General features: G+C 43.0%; 1 protein-coding gene across 1 annotated transcript in view; it reads right to left on the reverse strand.

Annotated features, from left to right (window-relative positions):
- Positions 1-22,753, reverse strand: part of LOC306793892 (cadherin-18) — a gene marked incomplete at both ends in the record, with an annotated part of 54,647 nt that extends 31,894 nt beyond the window's left edge. Inside the window, 3 exons of the mRNA XM_079291691.1 lie at positions 2,324-2,443; positions 9,622-9,916; positions 22,523-22,753. Coding sequence (XP_079147817.1) covers positions 2,324-2,443; positions 9,622-9,916; positions 22,523-22,753 — 646 coding nt within the window. The remainder of the gene's footprint in view (positions 1-2,323; positions 2,444-9,621; positions 9,917-22,522) is intronic.
- Positions 22,754-23,170: the final 417 nt, after the last annotated feature.

Raw genomic sequence — 23,170 nt, forward strand, 5'->3', positions numbered from 1 at the left:
TTATTTTCGCACTGAGCAATTAGCATGTCTGCCTTCGTTATCTCACTTTAAATTCGGAACGTCTAATATCATTTGCCTTTGGTTTGGTTGAATATTGGTGTGAGATGATGCGAAAGCTATGTGCTTTAGGGCTGCATTTTATTTTGTTAAAAGCATCAATCTGGGACGGGGGTCAGACCCGTACCCCACCCGCTGAGAGCTGTAAAAATGTATACGGTTCATTATATGAAACTAGGCTTTAATCATCAGTGATCAGTGATTTCGGTCAGAGGATTGGCCTGAAGATCAGCAGAAAGAAAACAGAAGTGACGACTCTGAACATTCTAAATCCCTCACCAATTAACCAGTTAACGGAGACGATCTCCCCAAAACTGCCGAGTTCACATATTTGATGTGTGATGTGATGTTATTTCGCAGCTTTTTTCTTGATGAACACGGTTTATCATGTTGCAAGTCTTCACGATCTAATAATGACCTCAGACCAAATGATATGGAACCTGCATACGTAGGCGTTTAATAAGTCCTGTTCTACGGTTGAAAAGAGAGGTCTTCTGTAACTGTGGTCAATTTCACATTTAATACAATTTCCAAACAGTCAGACATTTCAGTTGCTGGTATGAGATGATGTTATCAAAACCCACTCAGCCAGGGGGAAGAAAAAGGTGAAATTGTTCACTTTGTGGCTTGCTGAGGATTTGGTTCAAGCCTGAGATGGTCCGTTGGGGATTCCTTCAGCACCATATGTGCAGGCCAACTGCCATCATTACCCTCTGTCCTTAAAACGATTTCTCCTTCTACCTCGTGTGTCTTGTACAAATCTGTCACGGCCACCAGACCAAGGTGAAATGAAAAGAGGTGGGTTTGTGCGTGCGCGTGTGTGTCGTCTGTGTTTAATCCTGCTAATAACATATGAATTCCCCAAGATGATGTCTCTTCAGTTTAATGGAGGTGGGAGCCAGGTACATGTGGATATAAGGAGGTGGGAGCGCTGTGAGACATGTGCAGGAGCAGCTTCGGCTCCCCAGTGTGGCACTCAAACGTGGCAGCAGCACAACACAACTACTCTAAGACTCGGGCGTAGCATATTACAGATCACATGCGAGTGCAGCTTCCACCATGTGCACATTTCCCACTGACCGCTGGAGTTCCTTGTCCTAATTTAAGGCAGGAGGGTGGATCGCCAGCGGCAAAAACAACCGACGACTTGTATAAATGAATACATGTGCTGCGCAGAGTGCAGCTGGCTGGGCCTTCGATCACCCTCCGACTCCTCTGCACGCGCCGCGCTGAATTACAATGCAGACAAGATGCCGAGTCAGCTCGAGCAAAACAAGCCATCTGATGTGTCCAACAGCCCAGTGCATATGGGAAATGGAGAGAAAATGACCGCAGGATAATCGTTTTTACAGTCAAAACGTGATGTCAAATAGATTTCAGCTGAAATATTTTTGACGGAACAATGCATGTGCTGTTGTGAGAGAGCCCGGTTTTCATTCAAAAAGTTGGCATTGCTTCTGCCTCACGACGCCGCCGTGAAATTGCTCCATCAATCCCCACCGACCGCACCGCCGTTTTCCCTCGAGGTGAAGTCAAAATATTCAGCAATTCATTTGTGTTGCTCATTCAGCAAAGAACTCATGTTTTACATGGGCGGTGTGGCCTCAAAGGGGCCAGTAGTTGTATGAATTGATTCATTGCAGTCTGGAACAAGTGGATCGTTGTTCAGTTTAACCAGCAGCAGCAGCAGCAGCAAGACTTCAGATACAAACGTGCACGCACGCACGCACTCGCTTGGAAGACAAAGAGGGATCCAAAATAAACAGACACGCACACAACACACTTTTCACATATAAAAGTTACATGTCTCGCACTTTAGAAGCTTTATAAACATTTCATAGATTCCAGCAGAGGCCTTTCAGACAAAGGATGGCATTTTCAAACACTGAGCACTGCAGCCGGGTTTTATTTTTTCCTCCTTTTAAAAAAGGTTGCAAACAATGGCTTTCTGAAGGCATCTCTACAAATGTCTTCTTTGACCCCCGAGGAGTTAGTTATGGCCCACGAAGAGCGGTTTGCGCGTTCAACAATATAGCGGCTGTGCGAGTAGTCCATAACTCTACTGTGGATGCTTTCGCTTTTATGGCGTCAGACGTGCTGCAATAACAGAACAGGAGATTCACAGAAAGAGGAGCGCGGTGCACATATTTCACTGCATGACATACGCATCTCTTTAGGAGATCAACAACAGAGATGATAACTAAGTTATGACATCCATTTGTTGTTATAGTTACCAGGCTTGAAATAGCATGCAGCAATACCACACCTGTTTTGGGGTCGACGGAGAAATATGGCTGTCCTTGAAGAATACTGTAGACTATTCTGGCACTGTTTCCATAGGTGGGGTCGTCTGCATCAGATGCTGTGATTTGCAACACAGAAGTGCCTAAAAAAAAAAGAGAACACAGCGAGATTATTTCCTGGTATTTCCCGTCTCTTGTGCAGGTTTACAAATGTTAACGGAAGCGTTATGATGTGAGTTGGTGTCTCTGTGCTGAAAATCAACCAGCATCCATGTCTGGTACCTTTTTAGAAGTCATGTTAGTAGATTCACGAACCAATCAAACAACTCTTAGCGGTTAACTCGATTCGCAGGCAGGACTGAATCCGAAACGTTGCTTAAGTATGGTGAACGCACAGTTCTGCTCGAGAGCCAGTTAACATCTGAGAGCTGCTGCTCCGGACTCTCTTAACGCGACTCTCGTTCGCCCCCTCGGCCGAAGGAAAAATGGTTCATGAGCACACAGGACTACAAAGAGAGAGATGCTTGAATGCTGGGTTGTAGCCTTTTAGAGGAACACCTCATTTAACCCAAAGAAACAGCGAGCAAACTGACAAACATTCTGATTCAGCATGCTGGAGAAAATACGAACACAATATTCACGATATGTCGCCAACTGCAGAAAACCTCTCTCAACTAATTACGTTGAAGTTATCTGGGCAGATATTGTGGTTAGCCACCAAGCTAACAGGTTGCCATGATGTAAACACAAAATAAGTCAGAAAAAATATGATAAATGAACTGTATATATAATGTAATTTAATGTGTATTCACTTATTCACCAGCACAAAAGCAGACTGCATTGGGTGTGAGTCACGTCACATGAAAGTTAAATTGTGTTCAGCTGTCAAACCTTAGGGAATGGGGAATATGAGTACAAGCTCTCTGCTTAGTTTTCAAGCATTTTTCATTGTATAAGATGACAAAAACAAAGACAAATGACATCAAAATTTAAAGGGAAGTTCATTATTAACAGTTATTTCAAAATGTCCTGCGTGAAAGCCACTGTGGTTCAATTTAACAGTTGAAGTGTTGCTCAAACAGCATTACAGGCTTCATTAACCCATCATAATTGCATGATGAGTGCATTGCAATCGCACTACAAGCTTATATGATGCATGAGAATATGTATGAATCACAGTATGACATGATACATAGTAGGGCCTGTAAATCTTGTGGATACTTGCATTCTTTTTTTCCTCTGGGAATAAAACAAGTGATAAACCGCTGAACCAACAGATGTGAGTGTTTTTCTTTCTTGGAAACCTGAAGGAGCGAGTGAAATGCCGCCCATAATGAGCCGTGTTCTCCCCAGTATGCTCGGGCAGCCGTGCTGCACAAACTGCACTCGTAATATTTTGAATCAATCAATCGTGGAATGGCTTTGGAAGCTGTTCCAAATCATCCGGCTAAGACAACACATCAGCGAGTGCATGATTTAATTGATGAACCTTGAATTGACCTGTGTTAATGGCTTAAGTAAATACAATGCTCATCTGTGACTTTGTATGATTCATATTTCCACATAGCATGGCGATGAATCTGACTGCAGAATGGTTTTATAACTTCATCACAGGTCACACATTCATATCGTTGCATAAAGCACTCTTAAAAGACTCTACAATGTGCTTTCTATCGCTCACAATGCACTTCAACCGGCGTGCTGGAGTCTCACTATGTATCTGGACCACTTAAGGTAACGAGTGCAGCATTAAAAGGTCTGATTGAACTCGATACAGAGTGAACACTCAAGAGTCAGTGTGCACGTGTTTGCTGAACATTCATTTTGAAAAATCAGTTTCACAAATACAGTAAAACTCACCAACAGGTCAGGTTTTCACAGTACCTTTTTAGTCCTGTTAGAAGTGTCCTGGAGGGTGAGAAACACTTACAATACAGCTACTCTCAATGGTTCTAACAGCTACTCTTCATGGTTCTAACAGCTACTCTTAATGGTTCTAACAGCTACTCTCAACGGTTCTAACAGCTACTCTTAATGGTTCTAACAGCTACTCTTAATGGTTCTAACAGCTACTCTTCATGGTTCTAACAGCTACTCTCAACGGTTCTAACAGCTACTCTCAACGGTTCTAACAGCTACTCTTAATGGTTCTAACAGCTACTCTCAACGGTTCTAACAGCTACTCTCAACGGTTCTAACAGCTACTCTCAACGGTTCTAACAGCTACTCTCAACGGTTCTAACAGCTACTCTTAATGGTTCTAACAGCTACTCTTAATGGTTCTAACAGCTACTCTCAACGATTCTAACAGCTACTCTCAACGGTTCTAACAGCTACTCTTAATGGTTCTAACAGCTACTCTCAACGGTTCTAACAGCTACTCTCAACGGTTCTAACAGCTACTCTTAATGGTTCTAACAGCTACTCTCAACGGTTCTAACAGCTACTCTTAATGGTTCTAACAGCTACTCTCAACGGTTCTAACAGCCACTCTTAATGGTTCTAACAGCTACTCTTAATGGTTCTAACAGCTACTCTTCATGGTTCTAACAGCTACTCTCAACGGTTCTAACAGCTACTCTTAATGGTTCTAACAGCTACTCTTAATGGTTCTAACAGCTACTCTCAACGGTTCTAACAGCTACTCTCAACGGTTCTAACAGCTACTCTCAACGGTTCTAACAGCTACTCTTAATGGTTCTAACAGCTACTCTCAACGGTTCTAACAGCTACTCTTAATGGTTCTAACAGCTACTCTTAATGGTTCTAACAGCTACTCTCAACGGTTCTAACAGCTACTCTCAACGGTTCTAACAGCTACTCTTAATGGGTCTAACAGCTACTCTCAACGGTTCTAACAACTACTCTTAATGGTTCTAACAGCTACTCTCAACGGTTCTAACAGCTACTCTCAACGGTTCTAACAGCTACTCTTAATGGTTCTAACGGCTACTCTTAATGGTTCTAACAGCTACTCTTCATGGTTCTAACAGCTACTCTTAATGGTTCTAACAGCTACTCTTAATGGTTCTAACAGCTACTCTCAACGGTTCTAACAGCTACTCTTAATGGTTCTAACAGCTACTCTTAATGGTTCTAACAGCTACTCTTAATGGTTCTAACAGCTACTCTCAACGGTTCTAACAGCTACTCTCAACGGTTCTAACAGCTACTCTCAACGGTTCTAACAGCTACTCTTAATGGTTCTAACAGCTACTCTCAACGGTTCTAACAGCTACTCTTAATGGTTCTAACAGCTACTCTCAACGGTTCTAACAGCTACTCTCAACGGTTCTAACAGCTACTCTTAATGGTTCTAACAGCTACTCTTAATGGTTCTAACAGCTACTCTTAATGGTTCTAACAGCTACTCTCAACGGTTCTAACAGCTACTCTTAATGGTTCTAACAGCTACTCTTAATGGTTCTAACAGCTACTCTTCATGGTTCTAACAGCTACTCTCAACGGTTCTAACAGCTACTCTTCATGGTTCTAACAGCTACTCTCAACGGTTCTAACAGCTACTCTCAACGGTTCTAACAGCTACTCTTAATGGTTCTAACAGCTACTCTTAATGGTTCTAACAGCTACTCTTCATGGTTCTAACAGCTACTCTTCATGGTTCTAACAGCTACTCTTAATGGTTCTAACAGCTACTCTTAATGGTTCTAACAGCTACTCTTCATGGTTCTAACAGCTACTCTTAATGGTTCTAACAGCTACTCTTCATGGTTCTAACAGCTACTCTTCATGGTTCTAACAGCTACTCTTAATGGTTCTAACAAAGGGACCACCAACCAACAGGACTTGTTTAGTCCGTCTTGTAAGCAGGAGTCTGAAATCTCTGGAAGTGCTGAGCATGTTTTCAAAACTAGGACTCATCCCACTTAAAAGGTCCAGTGTGTAGGATTTTGTTTCAATTGTTGGTTTTATCTCTTTAAAACCAAACCACGTTTCCAGGTGGTACCCCGAAATTGAAACAAATTGATTATTTTTGATCGTTAAACCCCTGAAGTCCTCAAGGATATATGACATTGTTGGACGCGAGGCTGCTTTGAAGACAGAGAAGCATCATCTATTTACGGTTTCAGATGTACAGTATCCTCCACTTTGCATTGCACCTTGATTATTTTTACATCTTTTGGAAAATATAAGTAATAGCATCCCGCAGTAAGAACAGCCGACGCTCCACTCCAGTCGCAAACACACGTGGTCAACATTGTGAATTCAAACAAAAACACTTCCATACATTTAGGAAAAACATCATGGTTGGGCTTAAAATAACTACGGAAGTTAAGTACAAGAATTCTGAGAATTCTTTCCGAGCGTCTAAGAATGATGGGGAAGGGTTAGAAGCTCGGTGCGTCTCATACAGCACTACAGGGTGCCTTGAGCTATGATATCAGATGTGACAAAGTGTTGGTTTTTGAAGCCCTGGGAATGAAAAATAGGCTGGAACAGAGTTGAGGATGATCAGACGTACACCATGCTAGAAAAAATGTGAAACTTGTATTCAGTTCAACGTATATTGAATCATCCTATCCATTATTAACCCATTCACATACTGTTTTCCTGTTTTTACCTCTACTTTCATCACCTCCTTTGAGTTTCAACATCTACTGACCTCGCTGGACTCATTGCTGCGACCGCAAGACTTAATGCACTTTTAAAAGATCAAGGTCGGTGTCTGAAGGTGGATTACAACCACAAGGTTCCCTTCATCCGCCCTAAGTGTGAGGCAGAGGTCTTGTGCTATTTGCTTCATCCCCACTTACTTGAAATTAAAAGAAAGGCAAGATGTTGTTGAGACTTAATGGGTGGAAGTAATATATTGTAGGGGACGACCGAATTCACGGGGCCCCTTAAAGGAAAGGGGCGTAACCCTGGTGACAGAGGGGGTTAAAGGGTGACAGGAATACAATATCATCTTAATGGGGTAACAGATACAATACACAGCCAAGTGTGTTTTTTCAGGAAGGAAACTGATTCAAAAACAACAATTGATCTGTGTTTTATGACGGATAGCAACATTTACCGGAAACAACACCTTAGAGAGACAAAACATTGAAAATAAATCAAAAGTGCGAGTTCAGTATGCAACCCTGAATGCATTTTCTTTGGTTCATAAAGGGTTTGACGCTTACCTGTGTGTGCTATTCGGCTCAATTTCCAAACTTAGGTTCCAATAACACTCATTTAATTAAAACTCCTCATCTAAACAAGCAGTCACATCTGTCTCTGAGTTTTCTAACCACGATTAACCAGTGATTTTCCCAGAAGTGAAATGGTCGACAGGAAAGCGATACCATCTCCAGTACGTCCACTTAGAGACATCTCAACTGGGAGATATGCAGCAGTTGGAAAATGATACTCCTTTCATCTGGCACTCTAAAAAATATTGCTGCACCATTGAATCGGAGGTATGCAACGGTAACGTCTGACTACCTGGTACCTGCCCAGCTAATCAATTGTGACAGGAAGAAAAGAAGATCACAGCAAATGAGACAGCCCCTCCCAGACAGCCCCTCCCTGCACGTGGGAGCGCCGGTATTGACAAACGCTCGGGGGATTAGTGCTTTGGAGTGCGAGGACAGTTGATTGTTACAGCCGATTTGACGCCGCAGATGCCGAATCAACGAGGAATTACTTTAATGGGCATGAGCAAAAGAGGGGGCGGGAAAAAAAGGGCAAATTATTTTCCCCTTCACAGTCCTTGATTTCCTCCCTTGGGTCATCAATGGTGATTGATTCTTTTTGTGCAATAGATGACGAAGTTTCCAGCGAGCGCTGAAACTTTAGAAATGAGTCTCGTTAGGGCTAAACGAAGGATGCCGATACACAGATCAGGGCTGTGAGTATATTCTCATCACCTTATTATGCACTCATTCAGAGATAAAGATTACAGCAACTGATTCATCTAACGAGCATTTTATGGTTGTTTTTGTTGTCTTACAATAGCAACAGCATCTTTATCAGTACGTGCCAATGAATACGAGTCTACATACCAAGTATCAGAACATACTGTGCAGTGCAGCTCTCCCAGCAGAGATCAGGACATGTACTTGACACATCCAATTGAGGTACCAACACACTGACTGGCAAAGTACTATGTGTGTCAGGCCTGTCTGTTGCTGAATATGCATGAATGCAACCAGGGACATGTTGAATGTTTATACAGAGGGCGTCCACAGGTCTATTGGGGTTAGCATATTTAATCAGTTTTGCACATTTCCATCTTCTCGCTGCAAGAAGCTGATGATTCTGTTCATTTTTCTCTTTGGGGGTATTTTATTTTTTTCACACTAGTGCAGTGGCCGTTCAGAACAGAAGAACGGGCCTGTTCGTAAACGGTTGCAGCTTTCTCGAGAACCTCTCATCCAAACAATTTCACACTCAACGCTGAGCTTCCTTTGGTCCTGAGAAAAACACCATGCTGTGAGAGAGCGGCATCCCCTACGGACGCTCGCGTATACGCGACATATGAACACCGACATACAGACATATATACATACAGACACTCTACTTAGAAGTAGTTCTACTTCTTTGCAGCAGCTGAAGGAATGATTTTAGATGGACAGATATAAACGGAACGTTTTCAACAAAGTGTCAGCACCACAGATTCACTACCTTATAGTGCTGTAGAAAGAAAACCGCTCTGACAGCAGCTTGGCCACAACCTACATATGTTTTGAAGGAGTGCTGTGAAATTTCTGAGCACCATACTTTTGAGCTATTGAGCAGAGAGGCAGACTCAACTGGACTGAGAAAAGAGGGGGGGGGGGGGGGGGGGGTGGGGGTTTTGCCCGTGCAAAAAGACAGAATAAAACAGCAAAACGTAGATGTTCACCACATGATTCTGGGCAGGAGCAGCTGTCTCAGAGGCTTTTCTTTCCTCCATGATGCGGAGGACTCCACCACCCCGATGGTGGGGATTGCTGTGGAAGCACTATTGAGTGCTTTATAAAGACCTGTCCAACCGGGAAACCATCACAGCAACCAGCAAACAAAGATGAAAAAGAGGACTCTGCTGGCTTACAGGAGATCAAACCTTCTGCAGAACATTACCACAGAGAGGACAAACCAGAATGCACTGGGTCATAACATGTTGGAGCGAGACATCATGGAGCAATACTTGGTCATGAGTGTAAATGAATTGTAATTTCTTTTTACCACATGGATGAGAGGGATTATAAACATGAAGAATATCTAAAACGCAACTAAAAAAACACTCAAGTTTCGACATTTATTTCTCAACCCATTCAACGCTTACTGCTGCAGATAATCATGTGAAAGTCCAGTTTTATTTTGTAGCACTACTCACCCAGTTCAGACATCTCAGGCACCGTCGCTACAAAGGGTCCATCTGGAAATTTGGGTGCATTGTCATTGATGTCTTGTACTTTGATGATGAATTCCGACTTTGGCTCCAGCGCCTCCTCTGTGTTGCGGTCCAAGGCTTGTGCATGCAGGACATAATGTGCTTTCCTCTCGCGATCCAGGCTCTTAGTGGCATGAATATCTCCCGTCACTTCGTCGATGATAAATATATTCCCAGCTCCGTCCCCGCTCAGAATGTACCGGACAGATCCATCGCCTTTGTCTGAGTTTGAGTGAAGCTGCAAGGCAAACCAGACACAGGGTGTGTGTGAATACAGAGAATAGAGCATTGCCAAAATCCCTTCCGACAGTATGGTTTGTGATTCACGGTTTCAAAATATGATTCACGGCTGTGAAATGTACAATATCCACAGTACAATGCTGTAGACTATCTGCAGGATAAATCCATGAGAAGGACCACAAATGAGTGCTGAAAAGATTGAATGATTACAATTGATAAGTCAATTAACACACAACATCTTTCACTTCTACTTGACATTTTCAAGATTACTTCAAATTGGCACTCAATAAGAATAAACTATGACTCACGTCTAAAGTACGACACTTTACCAAGGCCATTTAAAAGCATGTGCTTTATATAGCCTAACCTTTGCAGCATTACTGCACTGCATGGTGGTCCACGGCCCACGTTTTAGATTCAGACAACTCCCAACATTAATACAAATTCCCGCTCAGCCTCGACTGTACCCAAGCATTGCTGAAGAAATTCATCTTTGGGTGAAATCCCTGCAAGGCTGTTAAAGGCGGGAGTAGAAGGGGGAATAAGGGAAGACTTTTCAGCCATAATTGATACCAAGAGGATGAAGACTTTCATGCCAACTGCTCAGCTGGGTTTCTAGTTTTAGACTTTATCAATATATTTTACAATACCACTGAATTTCCAAACCAGTAACATCATCATTTAAAGAACTTGATCTCCGTCATGAATAAAACATGTGAAGAATGAAAGACTTTTTTGTTGCCTTTTTTTCCTCGGGGAAGTGTCACAGCTCAACATAATGGAACAATCCGTTTCCATTATGCATCGGCAACGTTTCATAAACTGGTGGTACTGGTGGTGGTTTTGTATGTCATACTTGTATATGCACATCAATGAACTGTGAACACAACCTTTGAATTCCAAGTCAGTTTCGCCGCAAACAAGATGAATGCACACACACACACACACACACACACACACAGACAATGAATAATTCATGGCCTGTTTGTTACTCTCCCACACATTATTATATATACACATACATACATTCACATTCTGGATAAGAATGGATATTATAAAAAACCTGTTTGCAAAATACCAAAATGTAAAGGAGCGACAAAATAACAACACCATATATGACGTCATGAAAAGGGACTTTGAAGTGATGAATTCACAATTACTAGGTGGGTCATTGTCTGTTTGATACCAATTAGCAACGTCTGTCAGATATAGCAGAGCTCAGCACTTTTATATGCCAGTTATCACAACAACACCGAAAACAAACCTGATCTGTAGGTGCATCTGTCAAAACAAATTATAAACAGATTAAAAAAGATATTTCAAGTTGAGCAGTTAAAAAAAGAAAAGAACAATTACACAGATAAATAGGACCAGCAGTCACAACCAATCAAAAGGGATGTGCTCTACTGGCGAAAATTATAATATGTCAAGATAGATCACATCTTATGTGAACAAACAGGCATGTAAACATATTCATATACCGTATGATGAGTCGATGAGGTCGTTATTGTTACAGACCTACTCGACGTCTCGTTCAGCAAACGCATGTAACTTCTGCGTTGTCTTTGATGGGGAATCATTTCTACTCTGTGATCTCACTGCTGATGCTGATTCGGGATGTATCAGCAGTGAGATCTAAACGAAACAAGATCAAATGGAAACAGAAAATGTCCTCAATAAGAGAATAAGAAACTCCAATATACCGTTAAGTTTGCTTGATAATGTACTTGAAACGAATCACAGAGAAAGAAAAGCTATTTGGTAGCAAAAGTTGGATAGTTAGACGGAGGAGATGATAGATTAGTTCGTCTAAAACCTTCATTGCTTCATGTTCTCCTCCCATCAACGCATCAAAGACATGAGAAACACACCATCATGTATCGCAATTATACATTTATTATTAGTATTTAAAAGTGCAGGAGAAACATTTATGAATGTTGATGAAAACTTTCAAAACCCGAAGATTACTTTTCTTTGAAATGAATAGAATATTAGGGCCTAAAACTAACTCCATCCAGCACAGCTGCACAGCTTATAGGCACTGTGTGTGTTAAAGAGTTCGTTAGCTGCATGGCTTGTTTGACCTGCTGTCCATGTTGTTGGAAACAAACTGCACATCATGATACATCAAGTCATATTACTTGGGGGATCTTGGCAAGAAATGAATGTCCGCCACACAATCTGCAGCACTCATTATCAGACGGTCAGCTGCAGCAGAGTTTGTTGTTTGCCAGCAGTAGGCTAACCAAACTCTTTTGGAAAGACAGCAAGCTCGGATTGAAAAGCCACAGGTCGGTGCCGGGCACAAACACACTGCCAGTGGAACAATGTAGAGGCGATTTGTAATAACAATAGAATGGCACTCAGAGAGGGCGGACAATTTCCCGAGTAGTAAAGTCACTCTTTCAACTTCGGCGTGTTCATGAGCTTCACGTCAGAATGTGGAAACAACATGGACGCCACAGAGAAGATGTGTTGCAATGTATTGCTTGACCAACACATTCGCTGTTCTGGAGTTGTTGCTCCGACTTGAGGGGGCGTCCATGTGAATTTTCCCAGACGGAAACTACATTTTCGCGATTTTTCCGACGCCGCACAAATGCCGTCTCTGGCATCCTTCGTGAAAGTGAAAGCGATCGTGACGGGTTGTTGTCTGTGGGTTTTGGCAGGCGGCTGCGTTCACTGCATTCTGTGCTGTGCCAGCGGCAACTCAACATTCACAAAATCCTTAAATGTAAGGAGCTGTTGTGGAATAATGAGGCAGCAACACATCAGTGAGACTTTGGTGAAGTGTAGCCCCGTTTGGCGTCGAAGATGAAACACCCCCAAGCAAGGCTAGGCTACTTAATGTCTGACATGGAACTTAGACTTAGATGATGTACGGACATTAACTAAGACAAAAACAAAGACTAGGTTCATCGCATGAAACATCACCATTAAACATGGACAGAACTGACCCTGGCTGTAAATATCTCAGGGTTTAGACAAGATTGAATAAGAACTTTCTTTTTGTATAATTTGCTGATCTGAATAGATTCCGGATATACGACTTGGGAAGTATAAGTTAAAGTGAATCTTCAAGAGTATCGTGATATCAAGTGACGAGAACAAACGTATATATATCAGGAAGAATTGGTTTGCCATGTCGCCCAGCTCTACATAAGGATTTATATAAGGTCGCCCTCAAAGCTTGCAAAAATAACTCACCAACCAACTGCATTGATTTTGTTGTAAACACGTTTAACTGCTGCAGTCCCTGAATTAGGACACAGCTAAATTATTTTGGAGTACAGACCAGAGCTGAGAAAAGACCGTCTGCTTTGGCAGTGACCCAGATATAGAAACGATCAATCGTCTACTGTTCAATTTTATTAAGGTCATTCAACTTCGCACCCATTATTGACTGATTCATTGATTGATTGTCCGTCACATAATGATTTACGAGTTCAGCACTGCTGATTCCTCGACTGGATGTCCATCGGAGATCTCTGCCGGGAGATACATACGACATGAACAGCCCGTATACCTGCAACGTGCATTAGGACACATGTTCAGTGGAAGAGAATTAGCTTGTGTTACCTTATTGACCCCGAAGCCCAGTTAAACCAACCTGGGTGTATTTCCCAATCGATTTAAAGGGGACACATCACGTGCAAGTACATTTGAGTGCCTAAAGTGCCTCACAACCTACAAACTGGGGAATTGTTTTTATTTTTTACTGGCTGTCTCGATCATAAAACATTTGATTTAACACGCCAATCCGATTTGGCTCTCCATTTGTCACATTCAGGTTCATTAGAATTTGTATTTGTAACTTTTGGAACAGTGTACATTGGCTGGCATTCTTCTTCTACTCCTTTATTGGAGCACAGCTACCATTTAAAGTGCAGTGCTCCCACCAACTGTTACCACTCTCTGCATATGGCAGCACTGTGTATGCATGCGTGTCCTCATATGCTGGTTAATTATTTGATATAAGGACCTGCTTTACAGCACCATTTGTGGTTGAAACTCCCCAGAGTACACCTTTTAAAGGGGGCATATCGTGGAAAACCCACTTTCTCAGTGCCTGTGCACACACAGTTAGGTTTATGGAGTGCCTACCAACGCACAAACTGAAGTAAGATAACCTTTACAGAGGTGCACACTGTGTTTCTCACAAGCCCATCAGAGCAGACTGGCCTTATTTCTGATGGGGGGCTTAAAGAGACAGAGGGTGAAAACAGGTATATTCAGACCATCAGCATGAGAAAAATTATTCTTTTTTTTAACTTTAAAGCAAATAAACGTTCTTGCAGGAAAACAAAATTCATATTTGCCTGAAGTCGAGCATGACGTGTGAGTACAACCACAGAGGTAGAAATGCAGTACTACCTGTATAAATGCTCAACCATAAACAGACACGAGTTATTTAACAAGTAGAACGGCGGAGATCCTGAGGCCACATCTCATCAAAACTTGGACTGGCAATTAACTTACTAATTAGAAAGCCGCTGTCGATTGCAGACCTGACTCTTGATGAGAGCCGCCTGTACTTCCCCTGGTAAATACCAGGCCTGTAATTAGATAAGGAGTCAAAGATGCTGTTGAATCAGGTAGTTAATCAGTTGCTAGATTGTACGAATATGAAACACAACCTCCGCAGCAAGAAATCCGACTATGTTTACACATCGGAGGCAGTGTGGACGGGAACAATTACTTTGTTGACATTGTTTGGCTCATCTCTGCACTCTTTATAAGTAGACATTTTGAAACAGTAGATTGCAGTACTGACTCTAGTTTGATAGTCTAATTATATCATTTAAATGCACCAGACGGACCACTTCTATTACTACTACAAGGACAGATCCACTTCTGTCCAGCAGCACTCCACAACTCCAGCTCATGAATGTAATGTCGCCTCCAGTCAGAGTGCTAATTTAGCCATTGACTTCGTTTGTAGGAGCCAATGAATCATGCTCGTTGAAGTGCAAACCAATGGTGCATATGGCGACTACTGCCTTCCAAAATCTATAGGTGATTAAGGTGTCAACAGGTTGCGGGCCATTACACAAACATCACAAGCTAAAAGTACAGCAGCGTCAGGCCAGCTGGGAGACAATAAGACAATAAGAGGATGCTCAACATCCAAATCCCAAACGAGCGATAAGGGTTGAATGTGAGTATTTCCAGGTGTTCTCGGTATGTTAGGTGGTCTAGATTGCTATAAAAATCACCCTCATCTCCCAAAATACCCCATCATGGTCCATTGTATACTCATGACAGATGTGTCCTACACACTGTATGAATTCATCTTTGTTCTTCAATATGCAACATATCATCAGAAAAAGAAAATAATAATCAGCTTCTATCAAATCCTTGTTTTGATTTCCAGCAAAACACAAATATTTTAATATATTACATGAATTAAACTTACACTCTTTGGGGTATAAAGGATTGCTATGGTAAGATAAAAAGGATCAGTATTACGTTGATCAATCGGGTAAAATTGGAGTAAACTGCATCATCAAGAACCCCGAAAAATAAATAATATGTAACAATCCCTATTGATAGAGCTTACACTGATACGCTTTATCTCCTGGCTTGAAGTTAGCTGCCTAACCATCTGTGAGATGCAAAGGAAAGACTGTTTGAGCGTCCAGGTTTCTCTGGACAGAGACCTCCCTCATTGCTGTTTCGTTCAGTTTGTATTTCACATACTCCCCTTCTTAGTCAAAGCTGATTGTACAAAACTGGGCTCGGGGCAAAGCTCTGTCACATGATTAACAAAAAAAGAAAAGAAAAACAAGGCTCCATTTCTCTGCAGAGGGTGCTGCTATACCGCCTTTTCCACTACAGCGCTGGGCTATTTTATTCATGCTTCATTCATTTTGATCACACAGAAAATGTCATGACAACTCGCCTTAATGTAATTAGTGTAAAAAGGCTGAAACATGGCTCCCATTTATGTGTGGCAATCTGGACGAGAGAGGGGGAAGATGGCAGTGAGGTCTAGTGCATGCAACATATAATGAATGGAAATGAATGGAAATATCTCATACACACGGATCAGTGAAGTCCGGGGAGACGAGAGAGGTGAAATTCAGACCTCTGCCATCTGTTGTCTTGTCGTCTTCCGACAAAGACTCGCGGTGCTGTAGAGGAATCCTTTTCCTCCGCAGGTCATCAAAACAAGGGATTGCGTTTATCTCTCTGTCTCTACGGCCGACTTTATTAAAGACTAGTGGAAGAGACGACTGGCATGTGGCTGGCGGCTGGCAATGCATTTCTGAGGAGTTTAAAAAGATCAACGGAGTCTGGGGCTCCGACGCCGCCGGCGAATAAGCACTCCAATCTCAAGGAGACCCTCACTTATAATTTCATCATATGCCCAGAGGAGCAACCCGAGAGAGAGAGTGGATCTTCACTTTCTTTTGTCAACAAGTTGCATGTTTCCACTGTTTGGGCTGTGCATACTCAATGTTGAGAGGAGCCTTGAATTGTTTGTGTTCACAAGCTAATTGGTGCTCGCAGTCAAACAGCGTACTTTTGACTCCGTCGTACCGCTTGTACGGCGTCTCAGTCACTTCAGGGGAGAAAAGAGGAACAAAGCCCTCCTAACCTGACAGATATCTGCCACTACAACAGCATTTTTACAAGCAGATTGTTTACAAGTAGAGCTGGATCTAATACTGGAATCACATTGGTTTGTTTCTCCATTTGTTGCTGGCTGAAAAGACGCGATCATGGCATCTCTAAAAGTGATAGTTGCCGCTCTTTTTTTCTTCTTCTTCTGATCCAATCCGTGATCCAATCTGAACCGTGACTTTTGTAGCTATTTAGTCCCACCTTACAACCAACATAATAACTTACAAACATTGATGAATGGATTTGCTATAATGATGCCCGACCACCACGGAACAAACCTGTTGAGATAAAAGACGAAGCAAATGCTCCATTTCTGGGACCAATAGAACATCGTGCACAATGACCGTGGTTTAGATCTCCAGTCACCGCCATGCCAATTACTCTATTCCTACCAATTTCTCTGCTGACTGGCCAAAAATGCTGCAATTTAAACATACATAACTCATGACCCATTTAAGGTTGAGTCAAAAAAACTCAATCCTTCCATGTAAGTTTAATGAAGCACGGAATATATCAAATTTCTTTGGAAAAGGAGTACATGACAATTGCATTGCCCCGGCTGAGGGAAGGCTCTGTTGAGCTCGACCTGTCTTTGACCTGCTCCTACGCATCTTTTCTCTTCTGAAACAGAGTTTGTCCTTTTCAATCGTGCAAATCCTGATAATGTATGTGCCTGGTTGGATTACATTATTGGTGAATGCCACCGATAATGTCTTGTTTGGCTATCTGCTTGTACAAAAGGGCATTGCTTTGCTGCTGTTATTCAGTCATTACGAACTGTAGGTAGAGAACAAGAAGGCAAACAAGGAGAACGACATGAAACTCTGGATGTGACGATTAATTAGATGAAATCCAGGATCAAATTCTATACCAGGCGAAACACATAACATATGTGAAGGTACAACCAGGGTAGCTGCATCCAGCTGATTTATAAATCATTTTCCAGCGAGTTCAACGAAGACGCACCCAGTACATGCATCGCTGCCTGCTCGGGACAGAATGATGAATCCTAATTATTTTGATCAATGTTTTTAGGATCATTATATCATGATATTGCACTTACATTTAAAAATCGATGTGTTCCTAGTCTTCTACTCTGGACTGCAGCTGCATAGTGGTGCGCAGCAGCATGACAGCTCCCTGAAAGTGAAGCCAAAACCACTCGGTCGCCCCTCGGCGGCTGGCTGTTAGTTAGCAAGCTCTTCATTTGATATGCCGCGAAGTTTAGATGCATTTACATCGCAGCCGATTACTTGATTTGATCGTTGGAAGCCGAACTCACGATTAATAATCGATTCATTGCGCAGCGTCTTTGTTTTACCTGCGTGCTCTTTGTGGTGATTTCACAGCTCTAGTAATCAGGCTGGCACGGGACAAGCAGCCGTAACATTTACTTCATGTTGCTTTTGGAGAGAGTCATTAAAACTGCATCGCTTTGATGTTCAAAGCCTTGCTGATGCAGAAACGGGAGTTGAAGGTGGGAGTCAGGTTGTTTGGGCATTTATTCCATCAACAATGTGCATGATGATGGTGGTGGTGGTGGTGGTGGTGGGGGGGGGAGAAATAAGCAGGCTGCGCTCCCTAGCTGATGATCCGTGCCTTGGCTTCATATTTGCAATTAGTGAAGGGGGGGGGGGAAGGGGGGGGGTTCATTTTTGATTAAATCTCGGCTCTTCTTATACTTCACTCAAGAGGTCTTTATCACTTTCTATGTGGGCGTGCTTGATTGTCTGATTATCACCACATTTTGACCGTGGTCCCTCCCAATCAACTCCTTCGAGCGCCCCCCCTTCTCGTTGATTGATTCGTAACAGTCACAGTAAGCCCTGATGATGGAGGGCCCGCCTAATGACCATACATCAAGAGACAGTGATGAGGGGTGTGACGAAGACGTGCTACCGATGCATCACGGAGAATCCGCCCCGATAGTTGTCCTCTATTCTGACATCTGCGGGGAGAAACAGAATGAATCGTCGTCTTCCCAGAAGGATGGCTGACTTCTCGATGTACAGGAATGAGAGTCCCGGAAGCAACTCTGACACTCATTTGGTGGCTCTCTCTCTAACTGCTGCTAAAAATGTGATATTTGGTACGAGACAGAAATGAAACCGTCAGCAGATCAGCTCAAGAAAACATGAAGTTTCTTCCCCATGCTCTGGCAGCGAGTGAGGGCAAATGGCTTTAGCCTCAAGTGTCTAAATGGTGCTAATACGTTTGAACGTCTCAGCCAGAGGACAGGGGAAAACACTTCAGATATATTAAGCATGCCTGCACAGACAGAAGACTCTTCAAGTGTTATTTTCTGCAGTTGGTGACTCCATGGAAGCGGAACTGTTCACTGGGTTCGCTTAATTTGTTTTACCATCATTTGTTTGGTGAACGTGTGACTGTATCAAGCACACGGCACAGCACATGCATTTCAATGCCTGACCAGATAATAAAGAGCCTCCCCAAACAGAGACTGTTCATCCAAATTGCCTCGAAGAATCAATGAATCATGAGTGCGCGCACACACTCGTAATGAACGACAACTCGTACTGAATGTACATGTTGGTGCATGCACTGAGTGTACGATTGACCCTTTGCTAAGCCCCGCCTCCCGCTGCTATTTCCTCAACTGTCAGAGCTACCATGGAGCCCACACTGTCACTAACTACAGTTTTAAAGAAAGCGATTTCAGAGAGAACCAGGTGGAAGGGTCTACAATATGAGTTTAACGGACAAATCCAGGATGTCAAACAGATTCAGCAGCATATAAAAGATAAAGATAGAAGCTAAAGCCTACAGATCGCATTTGTAAAAGTTAACCTACATCACCTCCGATCCAGACAGCAGACAATGAAATGAAGGAAGTGGAATATCTTTGAGTTTTGGACTGACAGACAGATAAAACCCGGGTAGCCCAGAATCTGGGCGCTCAATAATAAAAAATAAATAATATTATTGCCGCCAAGCGGTTGTCTGCATCCACCACCAAGCAGTTAACGTCCTTGTCTGTGCAAAATGTCACAAGAAACCTGTTTGTGATGTCACAATGACCAAGATCTTTCACCACCAAATTCTAATCCCTTCATCCTTGAGTCTCAGTGTATTTTCATGCCAAATGTGAAGAAATTCCCTCATGCTGTTCCTAAGCTATTGTTTACTCAAGACTGGGACAGACGAATGGATGGACAACCAAAGAACTCAATGTCTCCGGCTGCAGCTGTCGTTGAAGCCTTGCTACACATTCAGACATAGACCCACCTCCACACTCATGTGTACATGCCTCAGTCTCAGTGGTTGACAAGTATTATATCTGCCATTGTCAGGATGTTTCTCTTTCCAACTCCGCATACTAATAATGTGCCATCGACTGTGAAATGTTCCTTGTTATTTCATGTAACACCTCACTGGTTTAACACTGTACACATTCCAATCTGCATGCTTTCGTTTCCTGCATTGCAAAGAGTGCGTGAAAAGCAATTTTATGTTCAGACCTCGCTTCATTTTCTTTTTTTTGTCTTTCCACTGTTGAGCTATTACTGTATATACAACAAGACAGTTGGCTGATTCTGTCACAGCACAATCCATTTTTAGATGGATGAATAAAACATTTAGGCACCTTTCTTATGAACACAGGATAAGACCAGGGGGGGGGGGGGGGGTTACGTCAAATCTCACTTTATTTACTGTGTATTTTAGCAGTGGGCACAACATGGATCAATTCAAGGATACCTGACTGATATTTTTCATCATAAAAGCTGCACCATGTCCTCAAACCAAGTTGCATCAGACCGTTCACTGCGACACACATTCATTCAGGGTCTGAGGATTTGCAAAAAAAATTACCATCCAGACCGTAACCTGCCCGACAACTTCAAGGCCCCACGCTGAGCAGATTGACGTGGAGACATTCACACCTCCCATTGGGAGAACGCTTTGTCTCCTGTCTCGTATCTGGACAAGCCCTGTCCCCAAGCAAGCATTTGCGCCTCACTCATGCACAAAGCTGTCATTTCCCCAAAATGCGTCAGCCTCCCCAGAAAGGTGTCACTGGGGATTATGGGATACCTCAAGGGGATTAAAACTGTTCTTGACAGACTGGCTGCTTCACTTATTCACAGAAGTCACTCTATGCAGTCCTTTATGTGCGACTAGAAGAAAAAGCACACATCACATCACCAACTGCCAAGGCAGAGTCTCACATATCGGCATGCTTGTGATGTTTGACCGTGCAGGTTTCTGAGCACGCGTCTGCGTCGTATGTTGACCACGCGATTATTAGAATTTCTGCGTGCAAAACGTCTGTTTCAAAACGTCCCATTTTTCAACGAGAGCAATAACCGACGGCGACAGTGTTGGCAATTCCCGAGTGGAACTGCTCCATTTGCTGCTCGCTAATGTCCAGAGTTTTTAATCAAGCAAAGGAAGGAGGGGGAGAGAAAAAAACACAATACAGCGCTGTACGTGCTGCATGCATTAATCCTCCTGTCTTCGTCTAATTAAGGGTCATTCTGTCTCCTGGCCACATTAGGACACTGCACTCAAGTCCCAGCCCACATAATTAAAAGGGTTTTTTTGTGCTCACCATCTGGAGACCTCATCTCTTTAAACATGCATGTCAAATTGATTCCTTAATAATGTTTATGTGTCTTCTCAGTGCTTTATCATCATCCAGGATTAGCTGTTTAAGTTTGTTTTGCTTTCATCAGCGGCACCCGCCACACACACACACACAGAAAAACAACAGCCTTAAGGTAGGAGTAGAACTAGCACTATGAGCCAACCAAACAATCATGAACTTAAAACCGCGGAGGAATCTAACGTGTAAGTGAGTAACCGCGTCTCGGTGCAGTTAGCGCATCGGCAAAATGAACCTTTGAATATGCTGCAAATGTCTCTGCTATTGTCTGACACTGGGGACACAATGCCTCGTCAATGCTGAGGGATTCTTTTTGTTGACACTGTGGGATTTTATGGTTCATTCATCCGTCAAATAATATCACCTAAAACATGTTTCACCAATAAATAACCTTTCTTCCCTGCTTCGCAAGGACATTTGTGATTAAAACCCCAGGTTTTTTTCAATAAACAGTATTGGAAAGCGATATTTACTGTTGTTTTATGTTTCATGTTCTTTTTTCCAAGCATGTCATCCCTCTTTTCTTCTGTTTTCCCTTCCAAATGGCACCCCTTGTTGAAATACAGACATACGTGCAGTCAGAGGAGCGTTCTGCCTTTCTCATTCTCTTTCTCTCGGAGTGCAGTTGAGGGGATTAGTGTGTGCCTGAGTGCCTAGAATAATGATCACTGCAGTGGAGAAACACATTTGAACATTTCAGGAGATAAGGGCAGGCATTCTGCAAGCGGAGGACTTTACCAGCTCCCTGTGGGTTATGGTGGAGCGAACAGAAAAGTCACCGCCAACAACCGGGCCATGCACAAGCAGAAAGAATACCCACCACTGTCGTTTCCTCTGGAAGGCACATCGGTCACTCTGAAATTCCATTCACAAAATGGTCCAGCTATGAGGGGCCCCCGATTACGATGTCCCCATTGCAGAATTGCCCAATTTCCAACTGCGGTGGTTCATTTTCCAACAAGAGATCAAATCTGGGTTCAATTCCCACAGAGAGAGCAAATCTGATATTCCAGTTCAGAGATAGCTTGATGTAGAGAGTGGCAGACATGCTGAGAGCCACTCCCTAATTACAGATCATAAAACGTTGTTTGGACATTATCATGAGAGGAAATCAGTCCAACATTGTACTGACAAACAAACACCTACACACCTTCACAAATGAGCGCTGAATTTCCACATCAGAAGATAAAAAAAGCACGCGTACAATGCCGACGTTGCAATCTACCTCAATAGAACAGCTTGGTCCTGCTGTAACCCATTTCTCAATAAACAAGAGGGGAGAGGAAAATGCCAAGTAAGATGTTCAAAAACAGTTACCTGGGATAAAATGTTCAACAAAAAGAACAATCCTACCTTTCCCACATACTGTGCTTCTGGTCCCAAGTGTTCTTCTAAAACAAAGAACTGGTTCCAGATCCAGCCTCGCTTCGGCCTGTGGTGCACCTCCGTCTCCCCGTTGGCCAGTTTGGTCTGGTTCTTGGACGGCACTTTGGCGGGGAAGTGGTGGCTCGCCCCGCAGCACCTCTGGATGAAACAGAGGCAGACCAGAAAGGGACAGAGGCAGGAGGTGGTAGATATCCTCATGGTGGCGCGTGCTTTTGTAAAGTTATCCCCGTGTTCCAAAGGTGTACGGTCCTCCCGCTCCCGCCGCGGCAGCCGCCACAACTAGCCACCGCTGCAGGGCCGTGGAGTAGTCCCAGCAAAAGAGGAATCTAAATCCAAACGGAGGAAATAGCGGTCCGGGTAGATCCTCTAAGGTGCATGGCCCAAAGCTGAAGGTTTAATGAAAAGAAAAAAGGCCAAGATACATTTACATTATGGAATTCCCCAGGCTGTGAGATGCTGTGCAAACGGACGTGAACTTCTGGCTCGCTCTACCAAGTGCAGAGGTTAATCCCGGAACCCATTCTGGATTTCCTGCGAGAGAGAGGGGGGGGGGGGGGAGAAACACAGAGTTAGAGATTAATTTGATAGATATTAGAAGCTAAATGTCCACTAATT

Source organism: Melanostigma gelatinosum (genome assembly GCF_949748355.1).
Source record: "Melanostigma gelatinosum genome assembly, chromosome: 20".
NCBI lineage: Eukaryota > Metazoa > Chordata > Actinopteri > Perciformes > Zoarcidae > Melanostigma > Melanostigma gelatinosum.